The following is a 16275-nucleotide window of genomic DNA, read 5'->3' on the forward strand; positions in this document are numbered from 1 at the left end:
TTAACGGAGCTTACTGCCCAGCAGGCAGAGTTTTAAAAAAAAACACAGTTAGTAGCAATTATGGGAAAAATAAGATCCTTTTGTGTTTATACCTTAACATAAGGAAAGATTCTCACTAAATTGGTTAAGCATGGTAATGTTTGCACTCTTTGAATGTAAGTTGAAGTGTTGCCTCTCCTAAGTAACACATTTATGTTTCCAAGGTGGTTTTCATGGAGACAAAAGGTGGAGAAGGACAGTCCTGTGAAGTGGTTGCAACAGTTGAAGGTAACAGTAAGTCTTCATCAAGAGCCAGACATGCCTTAGAATAACAGGTAAATAAATAATTTAAAGCAGAGGCCTCACATTACCAGACTAAGTCCCAACCAACCAAATCATCTTCCTCATTTGAAATTCCTCTAAGTGTCACAAAGGTTGTTGTGTTTGTGATGTGGGTTTTGACTGTCCTCATGTTACCAGAAAGAGGTCCTGATCCAGACCCCAAAAGAGGGTTATTGGATCTTGCACAAAAAAGAATTTGAGGCAAATCCATAAAGTGAAAGCAAGTTTACTAGGAAAGTAATGGCTTTTTACTAGGAAAGTAATACAGGAATGGCTACTCCATAGTCAGAGCTGCCCCACAGGTTGCTGGTTGCCCACTTTTCCGGTTATTTCTTGATGATATGCTAAACAAGAAGTGGATTATTCATGCCTCCCCTTTTTAGACCATATAGGGTAAACTGTGATGGCGCTGATGGGAGTGTAGCAGTGAGGACAACCTGAGGTCACTCTCATCATCATCTTGGTTTTGGTTTGGTGGGTTTTAGTCGGCTTCTTTACTGCAACCTGTTTTTACCAGCAAGGCCTTTATGACCTGTATCTTGTGCCCACCTCTTATCTGATCCTGTGACTTAGAATTCCTAACTGTCTGGGAATGCAGCCCAGTAGGCCTCAGCCTTATTTTACCTAGCCCCCCTATTTAAGACGAAGTTGCTCTGAGTTGAATAAAAAGCATTCAAAAATAACCAAATAAAAAACTTTATGTGGATAGAGAATCAGAAAGACTGTGGTGACAGTTCTGAGTCAAACCTTCACAATTTTCCCCTCCTTCCTGTAATGAAATTAGACTCAGGAGAAGTTCCAGGATTTAACAAACCCAGGAATAATAGTCTACATTTCAACACTGAAAAGTTTTCTTACTCTGTTTACCAACTATGGGGACTATGACTAAAATATTATGAGAAATAACTCATGTCTCAAGACTCAGAGCCAAATTAATTTCACATATCTATAATTTGCTACACAAACAACCACTTTCCCAGAGGCCTCTGTTCCTATAGGTCAACAAACACGAGATGACTCCACGATGAGACTCCCAGGCTTCAGACAAGTCCATAGCCTTAGGTAATTATGATCTGAGGTGGTTTTGAAGCTCCTCTTACACACACAGACCCCCCAAACCCATCCCTCCCACCCCTGCACCCCGCCCCATCTCTGGGCCAAAACTTTCTTTCCAGTGGGACTGAAAAGTACTGCCTGAAATTCTCAGCATTCCTGTCATTCTCTAAAGGCTGAGGCAGCTCTTTAAACATTCTTTCAGGCACCTGAGGAATTGGGCCACCAGCTCTTCTGTGGGGAGCCAACAGGAAATTAAGTATAAAGGGCAGCAAAAGTATTTGGGGAGATGACAATGAGGCATAAAGGAAACAAAGAAGGGTGGGGGTGCAAGAAAAGAAGCCTGGTCTACCTACACACTTTGCCCTGCAGATGGTTCTACCTCTCAGCACGTGTGATGACTTACCTAGGAATGGAATGTGGACCGGGGAGGGGAAGCTGGTACAACGCTGTGGAGGCTGGAAAGGAACCCAGGGCCCTATTACAAATCGTGAATAGTGACTTTTAGCTAGAATCACTTGCCAGAAGCTTGGGAAAAAAATGTTTTCACTGAGGGCCTAATTGGATGTCAGAAGCCTTCTACAGAAAGCCTGGCTCCTAGAGCTTCCTAGCTGCTGAGATGGGCTATCCTGGCAAGAATCCTCTCCCTCCTCCTTTCTTTCCCTCTTGCTCCCTTCCTCTTTCCCCTCCTTTTCTCTTTTCCGTACACAATCTGACAGTTTATTTGGGACAATTCTTTGGAGAACTGGGATACACCTGCAGTATATTCATTTTTAAGCCATGGACAAACCACTAGAGGGCAATGCCATCACTAATTGCTGAAACTTTCCTGCTTTCCTCTGGCTTCAGCATTCAGCAGGCCTATCCACACATCCTGTGACAGGATGTTTCTGAACTTTTCCTTCAATTCTCATTGTAAATAAACAACCTCAGGGTGAATACATCCAGATGCACATCATAGCGACATGCAGCATGAATTGCACAGGCCAAAGTTTCTGGTCTATCCGGAACAGTCTTGCCTAATATGCACCACAGTTCAGAAACCAGAGGTTAAACTTGCTTTTTTGTCCTGAATTTCTGCCTGAATTTTGGAGTTTCTCTCAAATGCTATCTCTAAGGGCAAAAGGAGCCCTTCAAAGAAATGAAAAGTTAAATAATCCAGCACAGCCCATTGGTACAGGATTTCTGTTTTGTTTCCATATTCAAGTTACAAATATTTGGTTTGCTTAAATGCAGGGTTGCCCAAATGGTCAAAAGCTATTAGTAGATTAGTCATGTATGCAAACATGGGGAGCAGGGGCACATGTTTCTCACTGCTTGAGAAACTATGTGTATAAACGGGGTCCCAGTAAATTTGGTCCTAGCCGGGGCGTACCAAAGAAAGCAAAGCTAGCAGGGGTAGTGGCTAATGTCTGTAATCCCAACACTTTGGGAAGTTAAGGCAGGAGGATCACTTGAGGCTGGGAGTTCAAGGTTTGCCTGGGCAACATAGCAAGACCCCATCTCTAAAAAAATAAAAATAGTCATGTACTATTATACAGGTGCGCACCTGTAGTCCCAGCTCCTCAGGAGGCTGGGGTGGGAGGATCCTTTGAGCCCAGGAGTTTGAGGCTGCAGTAGCTGTGATCACACCACTGCACTCTAGCCTGGGTGACAAAGCAAGACCCTGTCTGAAAAAAAAAAAAGGGAAGAGAAAGAAAGAAGGAAAGAAAGAAAGAAAGAAAAAGAAAGAGAGATAGAGAAAAGAAAAGAAAAAAGAAAAGAAGGCTGCTAGAAATCTTAAACTCGGCTGGGTGCAGTGGCTCATGCCTGTAATCCCAGCACTTTGGGAGGCCGAGACGGGTGGATCACCTGAGGTCAGGGGTTGGAGACCAGCCTGGCCAACATGGTGAAACTAGTCTCTACTAAAAATACAAAAATTAGCCACGCATGGTGGCGGGAGCCTGTAATCCCAGCTGAGGCAGGAGAGGAGGCTGAGGCAGGAGAATCGCTTGAACCCAGGAGGTGGAGGTTGCAGTGAGCTGAGATCGTGCCACTGCACTCCAGCCTGGGAGACAGAGTGAGACTCCTTCTCAAAAAAAAGAAAAAGAAAAAAAAAAAAGAAATCTTAGAACTCCTTGAACTTTTTTGTGCAGAATCTCCCTTCCTATGAGTTCAACTAGTGTTCCTAGGCATACACTCTGCCTCCTGTATAGGGGCAGACTAGCATCAGACTTCTCTGAGATTAGTATTTCAAGAATGTATGCAAACTAACCTACTGAAGTTAGACTGAAGATCTGGGTAAAAATGTAAATCAGAAAGTATTCAATAAATCAGGTAAAGGACATAACAGGCAATTCATGTACTGGAATACTACTGCCTCCAGCACTGGTGGTGTACTTCTTCAAGTACAGCACTTCTTCAAATATTTGCTGATGTCAAGCTTATCCTCCATTTATCAGCAGAGGCAGATAAGGTGAGGAAAATATTTGTAGGCAGAGAGATTTCTGGAATTTTCCTACAGTGCTGAAATACCATCCAGAGTTCAAGTGGGCCATATTTGGACAATGATTGCTATGTTATTTTTTCTATCTCTTGTATTTTCACTGCTATATAATAACATTAACACTCTTTACACAAGGTCAGTACTATTTACCTAAGACTTTCCCAAATCTTTCCCATTCTCTCCCCTCAAAAGTTCATGAACACATTCTATGTTTCTGAAGGAAAAAATATAATAGAGGAAAAGTTTATTGAGATTAGTCAGGTGGGGATTGTAATTCACCAAATCTGCATTTACTAGAAGGAAGATAGAGCAGAAAACTAGTCCCAGGGTTTAAAGACTACAATTCATAGAAGACTCCTATTGTTGGGCCAACACCGTATTTCACAGTAGGTGAAGAGAGAAAAAGTACAGGAAAACAAACAAGGATGGAAGTATGGTGCAGGAGGGTGCACAGTGAATAGAAGAAAATGCTATGGAAGACTACTCCTCACCGAGCAAAACCCGACTAGGTGGAACGTGGACTGAAGGTGGAGATGAATTCAAGAGTTTTACGGAGGGCACCTGTCACCTAATCACAGCGCCAACAACGCTACCAAGAAAGCATCATGGCCTTTTCTTTTACAGGCACTTTGTTTACAGGACAAATCAAGGAAATCAAGGAAAAGGCATCTTTTCTCTTCCAGATCACTTTTAGAATCCAAGATTTGGTACACTGGGACAAATAAAAACACATAGCTAGGAAAGGGTTGATGAGATCCCATTTGTAACTTGGCTAAATAGAGTTGTTTCAGTACCTGACAACTTGAGTTCAATCTGTATTATTCTGAATGTATAATTGATGTGGCCATCAGTTTCCAGTAAAGGAACTTTTGTTTTGCTTTTTTCCCCCTACTTTCCCTCAGAAGGAATGGCTTTCTCATTAGGAAACGTTCGCATGCCCTCAGAAAAGGTGTTTGGAATAGAAAGACTCCCCGGAATCAGATTAAAATGCCAGCAGAGTTGAGTATGTTCTTCCCCATTTTGAGCTAGTTAAATGAGAACTCACGCCATTCTCCACACAGGGAACTTCTTAGGTAAAACTATTAAAGCCATGGAACCATTTACTTAGTGTGGTTATTAAAATCCTATGGCACTCTGGTGAACAGTGCTGTGGACTGGCAGCCAGAATATCTTTTCCAATTCTAGCCCCTATATTTCCCGGATTTATAGAAGCAAAGCAACTAGGAAAGCTGTAGGTCTTCTCACCCATTTTGTAGATATTTGTTGAGTACCCAATGTTTTAGGCACTGGAGTACAATAATAAACCAGATCTAGCACAGTCCTTGCCTTCACAGTTCAGAGTCATGAAGGAAACAAACCAGTAAAAAGGCAATTGTAACTTCACACCCATTAGCATGGCCATGATAAAAGAGAGAGAGAGAGGAGGAAAAAAAGGAAAGAAAGAAGTGTTGGTGAGGACACTAAGCAATCAGAACCCTCATACAGTGTTGGTGTCAATGTAAAATGATGCGGCTACTCTAGAAAAGTCCTCCAAAAGCTCAATACAGAATCAGAATAACCATACAATGTAGCAGTGTCGCTGCTAGGTACATACTCAAGACCACTGAAAACATGGCCATACAAAAACTTGTACACAAATGTTAATAGAAGCATTATTTATTAATACTCAAAAAGTGGAAACAATCCAAATGTCCATCAGCTGACAAATGGATATACAAAATGTGGTACATACATACAATGGAATATTTCAACCATAAAATGAAATGAAGTACTGATACATAATACAACATGGATGAACCTTAGAAACATATTTAGTGCAAGAAGACAGACACAAAGGGACAAATATGGTATGATTCTATTCATATAAAATGTCCAGACTAGGGAAATAAATAGAGATAAAAAGTAGATTAATAATTGTCAGGGGATTGGGGGAAGGGGAAACACGGAGTGGCTGTCAATGGGTGTGTATGTGGGTTCTTTTAGGAGTGATGAAAATGTTCTCAAATTATATAGTGATTGCATAACCTTGTAAATATATTAAAAACCACTGAATTGTACAATTTAAAAGAGTGACTTTTATGTTATGTAAATTATATCAATAAGACAAGGTAATTATAATACAATAAGATGATGGCCATATTAGAGCGTGCTAGTCTACATGTGTGGGGGTAGTGTTGGAGAAGAGGTTCAGAAAAGCTTTCTGAAAAAAATGACTTTTAAGCAGTGATCACAGAAGACAAGTAGGAGTAAGAAGGAAAAGGAGGAAGAATGGATCAATGTTAAAGGAACAGCAGAATATGCCCACGGCAGAGGGGAGAGAGCACATGGTACATTTGGAGGAATAGTGGTCCTGCTGGGCTGAAACATGGTGTTCACAGTGGAGAGAAGTAAGGCTAGGGATAGAAGGAGCAAACCAACCATGCTAAAGAATTTCTACTTTATCCTAATTATAACAGGAAACCCTTGAAAGAGCTAAAGCACAGGAATGACAAGATCTGATCTGTTCTTTGGAAAGGTTGTTCTAAGTGCAACGCGAAGAACAGACTGGAGGTAAAGCAAGCATAGGGGCCAAGAGATTGGTTAGGAGGTTATTGCACTAACACAAGTCTGACCTGACCAAATAGGGAAAATTGGAAGGTACCGGGGAAGTTCTTCCAAGCTCCCTGTAATGCTCTGCCAACTATAACAGTACTAGGCTCTGCCAGGAAGCAAGATGTGGCTTTAGTAAGGAGGTGGTGCCAATGCTAAGGCTGCTAGCGAGTCTTCCAGCAGACACTACTCCTGCTTTTGGCCCAAACTTTATACTCAATCTCTAGACTTGGGCTCCCTTTTCCCTCCACAATGAACATAAAGATCCTCACCATGTGCAACAGAGAGATAGTCTACTGTAAGAGTATGGATTTCAGTCAGAAGCACCTAAGTTCAAATTCCTACCCTGCCATTTCCAAACTTATGTGATAAGATATACTTAACCTCTGATCTCAGTTTTCTTGAATGTGAAATTAGGAAGATAATAACATATCTCAGTTTTGTGCTAAGGATTATATGTGATTACAGATGTAAAAAAGCCTTGCACCAGGTCTGCTATTTAGTAGGTGCTCAATAAATGTAGTCTCTGTGCTCTTTGCATCACAATCCTATAGTTACAATTGTGTTCCTAATTGGTGGGTTCTTGGTCTCGCTGACTTCAAGAATGAAGCCGCAGACCCTCGTGGTAAGTGTTACAGTTCCTAAAGATGGCGTGTCCGGAGTTTGTTCCTTCTGATGTTCAGACATGTCTGGAGTTTCTTCCTTCTGGTGGGTTCGTGGTCTCGCTGGCTTCAGGAGTGAAGCTGCAGATCTTCACGGTGTTACAGCTCTTAAGGCGGTCCGTCTAGAGTTGTTCATTCCTCCCGTTTGGAGTTGTTCATTCCTCCCGGTGCGTTCATCGTCTCGCTGGCCTCCTGCAGACCTTCACGGTGAGTGTTAGAGCTCATAACGGCAGCACAGACCCAAAGAGTGAGCAGCAACAAGATTTATTGCCAAGAGCAAAAGAACAAAACTTCCACAGTCTGGAAAGGGACCGGACTGAGTGGGCCCTGCTGGTTAGGGCAGCCAGCTTTTATTCCCTTATTTGGCCCCACCCACATCCTGCTGATTGGTCCATTTTACAGAGAGCTGATTGGTCTGTTTTGACAGGGTGCTGATTGGTGCATTTACAATCCCTGAGCCAGACAGAGTGCTGATTGGTTTATTTACAATCCTCTAGCTAGATGTAAAAGTTCTCCAAGTTCCCACTAGATTAGCTAGACACAGATCACTGATGGGTGCATTTACAAACCTTGAGCTAGACACAGGGTGCTGACTGGTGCGTTTACAATCCCTGAGCTAGACACAGAGTGCTGACTGGTGCATTTACAATACTCTAGCTAGACATATAAGTTCTCCAAGTCCCCACCAGATTAGCTAGATACGGAGTGCTGATTGGTGCATCCACAAACCTTGAGCTAGACACAGGGTGCTGATTGGTGTATTTACAAACCTTGAGCCAGACACAAAGTGCTGATTGGTGCATTTACAATCCTCAAGCTAGACATAAAAGTTCTCCAAGTCCCCACCAGATTAGCTAGGTACAGAGTGCTGATTGGTGCAGCCATGAACCCCGAGCTAGACACAGAGTGCTGATTGGTGCATATACAATCCTCCAGCTAGACATAAAAATTCTCCAAGTCCCCATCTGACTCAGGAGCCCAGCTGGCTTCGCCTAGTGGATCCTGCACCAGGGCCACAGGTGGAGCTGCCTGCCAGTCCCGCGCCACACGCCCGCACTCCTCAGCCCTTGGGCAGTCAATGGGACGGTGCTGTGGAGCAGGGGGTGGCACCCATTGGGGAGGCTCAGACCAGGGACTCGGGCATGGCAGGCTGCAGGTCCTGAGCCCTGCCCCACAGGGAGGCAGCTGAGGCCCGGCGAGAATTTGAGCATGGCACGGGCAGGCTGGCAGTGCTGGGGGAGCCGGTGCCCCCTCTGCAGCTGCTGGCCTGGGTGCTAAGCCCCTCATTGCTCAGGGCCAGCGGTGCCGCCCGCCGCTCCCAGTGTGGGGCCCACTGAGCCTGCACCCACCCAGAACTCACGTTGGCCCATGAGCGCCACGTGCAGCCCCGGTTCCTGCCTGGGCCTCTCCCTCCACACCTCCCTGCAAGCAGAGGGAGCCGGCTCCGGCCTCAGCCAGCCCAGAGAGGGGCTTCCACAGTGCAGTGACGGGCTGAAGGGCTCCTCAAGCGTGGCCAGAGTGGACGCTGAGGCTGAGGAGGTGCTGAGAGCGAGCGAGGGCTGCTAGCACGTTGTCACCTCTCACAATCATAATTCTTCAATGCAAGCATGACACCAAAGGGTGAGGCCTGCTACTGTCAAAATTTTAGTGAGCTAGGAGGACTATTCCATATTTTCCTAGAAATAGGTATTTGCTAGTTGACAAACATAAGTTATTTGTATCCATGGTTCCTTAAAATACCATTTCAAAGCCAAATGTATTTAGGGCCGGGCGCAGTGGCTCATGCCTGTAATCCCAGCACTTTGGCCAAGGCAGGTGGATCACCTGAGGTCAGGAGTTTGAGACCAGCCTGGTCAACAAGGTGAAACCCTGTCTCTACTAAAAATACAAAAATTAGCCAGGCATGGTGGCAGGTGACTGTAACCCCAACTACTCAGGAGGCTGAAGCAGGAAAACTGTTCAAACCCGGGAGGCGGAGATTGCAGTGAGCCAAGATCACGCCATTGTACTCCAGCCTGGGTGACAAGGGTGAAACGCTGTCTCAAAAACAAACAAACAAAAACAAAAAGTTAGACTTATTTAAATTAATTCGTAAAAGGAAAGATCTGAGAGCTCCTCAGACAAGTCATCAAATCAGGCTTGTTTATGCTCAAGCAGGAAGGCCAAAGTTCCAGGTAAAGGCTCTCCTTTCTAGAATCAGCATAACTGCAAGGCAGCAGACCATATAAATAGTTTGATGCTCTGAACAAATGGAATGTTGTCTGGAATGATAATGTGGAAAGAGTTCATGTTAACACAGCAGGCCATTTAATGTAAAGAAACACGTTTTAAAAGCTACCTAGAGCTTTCTAGGTACAACTGTTTTGTTCAGGTTTTTATGCAGACAGAAACAGTTTAAAAACAGGCAAGGATCGAAGGTATCAAAATGTGTTTTAAAACCTATCTGAAGGAGTTGATTACTATCAGCACTAAAACCCAGTCTTTAATCTCCTCCTTAACCAGGATGCAGTTCCTAGAGATAAAATATAATGTTAACACTGATCTAATATAGTAAACAATCCTCAGACCTTTGGAAAGATTTCTCTCTCTCTACACACACACACACACACACACACACACACACACACACACACACACATTTTATATCTTTCATGTATCCCTCTCCCCCTCCTCCCATACTATGAAGTAATATTTAACCCCAAAGAAATAACAACCTTGTTAAGTTTGTTTCCTTCTTTGCTAATCACTGCAGTGGATTTCAGAAAGCACAAGGTGGCAGAAGCACACTAAAAATCCAACTGGAATAAAGGCTACAGCAATTTGAACATCATGAAAATGGCAGCAAACTCTATTTTTAAAAATAAATGAGTACTTTTTCATCATAGCAAACATGCTCAATAAAATTTTGAAAATATGACAGGTAGAAAAAGGAAAGGGGATTGTATTACTGAGACATATGGACAAATGTTTAATTCTTCCTACTACAATTATTAGTTGTGATTTTATCAGATATGCAACTTTATATCCTCCCTTTTAAACTCTAACAATGGGAGCACTTTCAAACCTGCTTTAGTCAAACATCTCTGTTTCAAAAAAGATTTAAGGCATCTGCATGTGTCCATGTTTTTATAAACATTTTCAAAAGATCACTGATTAGAACATGGCTAATTTTATCTAGCCATTTTCCCATTAGCAATGATTGTTTTAAGTTAAACATTATCAATGACACCTGAGCAAGTAAATTTACATTTTAAGATCTCATTTCAAAAATCAAACAGGCTGGGGGCGGTGGCTCATGCCTATAATCCCAGTACTTTGGGAGGCCAAGGCAGGCGGATCACCAGAGGTCAGGAGTTCGAGACCAGTCTGACCAACATGGAGAAACCCCGTCTCTACTAAAAATACAAAAATTAGCCAGGTGTAGTGGTGGGCACCTGTAATCCCAACTACTCAGGAGGCTGAGGCAGGAGAATCACTTGAATTCGGGAGGCGGAGGTTGCAATGAGCCGAGATCAGGCCATTGCACTCCAGCCTGGGCGACAGCGAGACTCTGTCTCAAAAAACAAATAAAAACAGCCATCTGAGAAAATCAGACATGAACAAATGAAATAACATTTTATTCCAAAACAGAATCAAATGATGCTATCCTGTTTACTTTTTGTGCTGGCCTGTGGGTACTTGGACCTTTCTTATTTTACAAACCTATATCTACAGTGTGTGTTTAGAAAATCATTGTATATGTCGAAAATATAACAAAATAATTTTAAAAATACTTAAGTATTGTGGTAGCAGTCAAAAGTTATTTATACTTTTAAAAGATTGCTACCAACTAGATTTGCCCCTGAAAAAATAACCAAAGCCATAATTCATTTGCTACTTTGGAATCAACCTGAATGCTAAAAACAACTGTATAAAATCATTTGGTCTAGTCATCTGCTTTAGACAGGTGAAAAGCCATTATTATTCCCCTCTATTATGGGCTCAGGAAAATAAAGCCAACATCAATGGAAGATGGTGCTCAGAACCCTGTCAAGTATGGGGAAAATTCTGTATCTCTGGATGTCTTTTGACCTTAATTCAGACCTTTAATCCACAGGTCAAAATATGTAAAATTAGAAATAATGTAATGACTTTTCCTCCTTTTAACTGAAACTCAGTTTTCTCTATTAAATGAGCAAAACAATGACTTCCATGAGAGAGGAAATTCAATTGTCAGGAACAAATGTTATTACATTCCAGCACCTTCTGAATGTTTAGTCTTGAGTCTTTCTTTTGTAAGCACTAACTAAGCAATCACAGGGAATTCTCTTCAAGAAGGATTCTCATTCATGATTTTCTCCAGGCCCCAGTGAGAACTCTAAATTAAAGGGCTCTCACTCTTTATGGCTTCACTTGCTTCTTCCTTCCCCAGTAGCTTTGAAGAAATTTCCCTTTTTATTCAAATGTGCTCACCCAGGTCAGAGAGGAGATTTCCTGAACTCTGAACACCAAGGTTAAATCTTCCATGGTCTAACACCTTGCAAGCTGCAAATAACTGAAGAGGGGAAAAAAGATCACCTTAAAGAAATTATTAGTATAGAACCTTTCTGCACTTTCTCAACATTTCTTCTCCTTAGGCCTGCATGAGAAATTCAAGACCAAGTCTGGATAATTCAACTATAAACTCAGCATCAGAATTTTTTTGCCTGCCTATTTGCTAAGGTTTCCAAAAACTGGGCTTATCCATTTCCAGAGCCCTGGAAAAAATTTGAAAACATGAACTATATTAATAATAATGTGCCTTCTCTATAGAGCATCCACATTTTAAAAGCCTAGAGATCCTGGCTTGGGAAAGCTAGAAAAGTAAATACCAACTATGATGACTGGAGAAACTAATTTAAATTCCTCTGCTGAATCTTGTCCCCAGGCTTCCAATAAAAATAAGTTAGGTTTTGGCCCTGAACTATTCCTTACAAAAATTGCTTATCATTATACAAGAATAGTTTCCCTATTTTCTGTTTATTTGTTTTTCCTCTAGTTCTATTATTTCCCACATAGATTAAACCAAAATAAGATTAGCCAAACCTAATTTGATTCTAATCCAAGCCACACACCCTATGTATTCCATTACAAATCAAGTTTAATTTACTGACTTCCTTGGGTCCCAACTGAATGACCTACTGGAAGCTATGAAAGGGGTCACAGAGTAAGACTGCAGGCCAAAAAAAGAATGTGAAAAACACAAGCAAGCCTGGAAACAAATTCACCCAAAGACATAACTTGCTTAAGATGTTTCTTGTGGAATTTGAATGCTAAAAGATCAAGTCTCCTAAAAGGAAAAGCAGCCAACAGAGAAGCAGATGCATTCACATTCACTCATCATTCGTTCGTTCATTCATTCATTCAACAATTATACATAGACCTCTCATAGTCATGAGTTTTAACAACAGCAGAAACTTCAGGAGAGTATTTGCTTTCTGGTGCTCAGTTCTGCACTGAAGCCAGTCTCCCATTACCACAGGATTTTTTCTGTATGTTGTAAAATCTGTGAACATAAACTTTAGTTTTTATCTGCTTTTATTTTTTGGTAATTTGGAAGCTGAATTAAAAACATCCCCTTTAATTTTGGCAATGAGTAGCTTTTAGATTCTTTTAATCCAAGGGATTTTAGACCTTCTGAAGTCAAGGTTTACTTCTAAAGAATAAAGAATTTTGTTTGCTAACAATGTGGAAGTAAGAGCTAATATAATAGCTACATATGGTCTTATACCAGTGATAAGTCACTAATGTTGTTACAGCTTATGTGACAAACGTTCACAATGTTTTTGGTCCTCAAAATCACCGTGACAGCAGTAGTACTCCAGAGAGGTGTGAGGAGACGAGTGAAAAACCCAAAAAGAAGAAAAAGCAAAAGCCCCAGGAGGTTCCTCAGCAGAAAACAGAAGACCCATCTATCTCTTTCTCCAAACCCAAGAAAAAGAAATCTTTTTCCAAGGAGGAGTTGATGAGTAGTGATCTTGAAGAGACTGCTGGCAGCACTAGTCTTCTCAAGAGGAAGAAGTCTTCACCCAAGACGGAAACAGTTAATGACCCCGAAGAGGCAGGCAACAGAAGTGTCTCCAAGAAAAAGACGAAATTCTCCAAAGAGGAACCTGTCAGCAGTGGACCTGAAGAGGCTGCTGGCAGCAAGAGCAGCTCCAAGAAAATGTTCCATAAAGAAGCCCAGGAAGATTAGAATGCAAATGGACATTCTCTGGGAGGCGGGGCATACCATAGCCCAAGACGACATTTCCTACCATGTCCAGTTCCCCAATAAAAACAAATTCACACACACACACAAATCACCCTCATGAAATAAGAGAGGAATTATTATGACCACTTTGAAGATCAGGAAGTGGAGGCTCAGGAAAGGGAAATGATATGTCCAAGGTCCCTTTTTCTAAGTGGTGAATTCAAATCTTAACACTATCTGATCACTGTTCTTTTCTACTTTTCCTCAATTAATATTTAGTTTAAAATTTAAGCTTTTGTGTATTTTGTTCTAGGGGTTGGGACTATAAAGCTGTACACATATATAAAATTCCTCCTTAGCCTAGACAACATGGCAAAACCCAATCTCAACAAAAAAAATACAAAAATTAGCTGGGCATGGTGGTGTGCATCTGTAGTCCCAGTCACTTCGGAGGCTGAGGTGGGAGGATAGCTTAGGCCCCAGAGGCAGAGGTTGCAGTGAGCCAAGATGGCACCATTGCACTCCAGCCTGGGGCAACAGAGCCCAAAACTGTTACAAAAAAAAAAAAAAAAAATTCCTCCTTATGATTCAAGAGATTCCTGCATAGTCCTCAATCTTTGGTTTTGCTTTAAGAACAGATCATCTGCCCCATTTGGCTTAAAAACAAAAATTAAACACATAATACAAACATGAGACTACAAATACATTAAACTTCCAATAAATAGAACAAAAATGTTCACTGTTTAGTTACAGCATGTCATTTGATGAGCAGAAAATTAGAAAAATGATTTTAGTCCCCATTTCAGCATTATTTAACTAGAAAACCTTGGGTAAATCTCTCAAATTCTGTGTCTCAGTTTGTATACACTATTAAATGGGTATAAAAAATTGTCCTTCAAATGTTATAACCAGTACAAAATCATTAAATCTAAAATTGGTATATATTTCCTAGTACTACTGGTATAAGAATTCTGAAAAAAGAGAGGAAAAGTTCATTTCAGTTTTGTCTCACGCAATAGTTAAAATACAAGGTACTTTTTTTAAAGCTTGTTTAGTATCTAGAATATTGTGTACACATTCATTAAATTCCTTAAATTCTTTTTACTGATATCCCTTTGGACCCTGAATCCAATATTATGTAGCCATTTTCCCTATTACACAAATAGACTGGTTTGCACAGGTTACACAGTATGTTAATGGCAGAATCAAAGGTCAAAATATCTGATCGATATCCTAACCATGCCAGGATCATCCACTGCTAACAAGACAGAACTGTGACAGTCTCTTTAACGTCAGCAGAATTCTCTAAGCTGAGCCTTATTTTAGCTATCAGTTTCCTTCAGTTCCCATGCTGAATTTTATCAGATCTGCTTCTTTCTCTTCCTCTATTCATGCCTAATAAGCAAAGAAATAAAAAAGAAAAGCTGTAAAAAGCAGAGCACAGCATCTGGATAATCCACAAACCAGAAAAACCTGACTGACAAGAGTTAACTAAATGGATTTTTTAGTGGATTTGTTTGTTTTTTTGAGACAGGGTCTCACTCTGTTGCCTAAGCTGAGGGTAGGCGCACAATCACGGATCACTGCAGCCTCAAATTCCTGGGCTCAGGCAATCCTCCCACCTCAGCTGATCCTCCTGCCTCAGCCTCTTGAGTAGCTGGGTCTACAGGCATGCACCACCACACCGGTCTGATGTTTTGTTTTGCTTTGTAGAGACAGTTCTTGCTATTTTGCCAAGGCTGGTCTCAAACTCCTGGCCTCAAGTGATCCTCCTGCCTGGCCCTCCCAAAGTGCTGGGATTACAGTAGTGAGCTACTGTGCCTGGCTGGATTTCTTGTCTACAGTTTAGAAACTCAATCTTCTTCAATCACATAATGAGTCTCAGGATATAACAGCAAGACACAACGTGAATTTGTGATTAAATTTTATTTTCATGAAATTTTTTGCATAGCCAGAATCACAAAACAAAAATGAGGAAATGCTTAAGTTGATTTACAAAAAGTGAAAGAAAAAAACACATCCGTGGGAACCCCATCACCAAAACTGTAAAAAAAAAAAAAAAAAAAAAAATTGCAAAAATCTTTCAGAAAAGGCAGTCTAGTCACCCAAAGAAATTCATAAGTTGACTGGCTGGAGAAGATTTCTTGAAAATATATAATAGAAGTTACAAATTAAGAAGTAACATATGGAGTAGGTAGTCAAAGTGAGAGGCGACAGCGTGCTGGCAGCCCTTGCTCACTCTTGGTGCCTCCTTGGCCTCGGTGCCCACTCCGGCCGCGCTTGAGGAGCCCTTTAGCCCGCCGCTGTAATGTAGGAGCCCCTCTCTGGGCTGGCCAAGGCTGGAGCCGGCTCCCTCTGCTTGCGGGGAGCTGTGGAGGGAGCGGCATGGGCGGGAACTCAGGCTGCGTGTGGCGTACGTGGGCCAGCATGAGTTCTGGGTGGGCGCAGGCTTGGCAGCCCCGCACCTGGAGCAGCCGGCCAGTGCCACCGGTCCCGCGCAGTGAGGGGCTTAGCAGCCGGGCCAGCAGCTGTGGAGAGTATGCCAGGTCCCCCAGCACTGCTGGCCCGCCCATGCTGTGCTCAAATTCTCGCCGGGCCTCAGCTGCCTCCCTGTGGGGCAGGGCTCAGGACCTGCAGCCCGTCATGCCCGAAGAATGCCCCCTGCTTCCCCACTGTGGGCTTCTGCATGGCCCGAGCCTCCCCGATGGGTGCCGCCCCCTGCTCCGCAGCGCCTGGTCCCATCGACCACCCAAGGGCTGAGAATTGCAGGCACACGGCGTGGGACTGACAGGCAGCTCCACCCGTGGCCCTGGTGCGGGATCCACTAGGCGAAGCCAGCTGGGCTCGTGAATCAGGCGGGGACTTGGAGAACTTTTATGTCTAGCTGGAGGATTGTAAATGCACAAATCAGCACTCTGTGTCTAGCTCAGGGTTTGTAAATGCACCAATCAGCA

The 16275-nt window shown here is 42.4% G+C and overlaps 1 protein-coding gene across 1 annotated transcript in view; it reads left to right on the forward strand.

Annotated features, from left to right (window-relative positions):
- LOC100993477 (nucleolar protein 56-like) overlaps positions 1–13324 on the forward strand; it is a 56374-nt gene extending 43050 nt beyond the window's left edge. The window contains exon 2 of the mRNA XM_063593241.1: positions 12888–13324. Within this exon, the coding sequence (XP_063449311.1) occupies positions 12888–13324 (437 nt within the window). The remainder of the gene's footprint in view (positions 1–12887) is intronic.
- Positions 13325–16275: the final 2951 nt, after the last annotated feature.

Source organism: Pan paniscus, chromosome 10, assembly GCF_029289425.2.
Source record: "Pan paniscus chromosome 10, NHGRI_mPanPan1-v2.0_pri, whole genome shotgun sequence".
Lineage (NCBI taxonomy): Eukaryota > Metazoa > Chordata > Mammalia > Primates > Hominidae > Pan > Pan paniscus.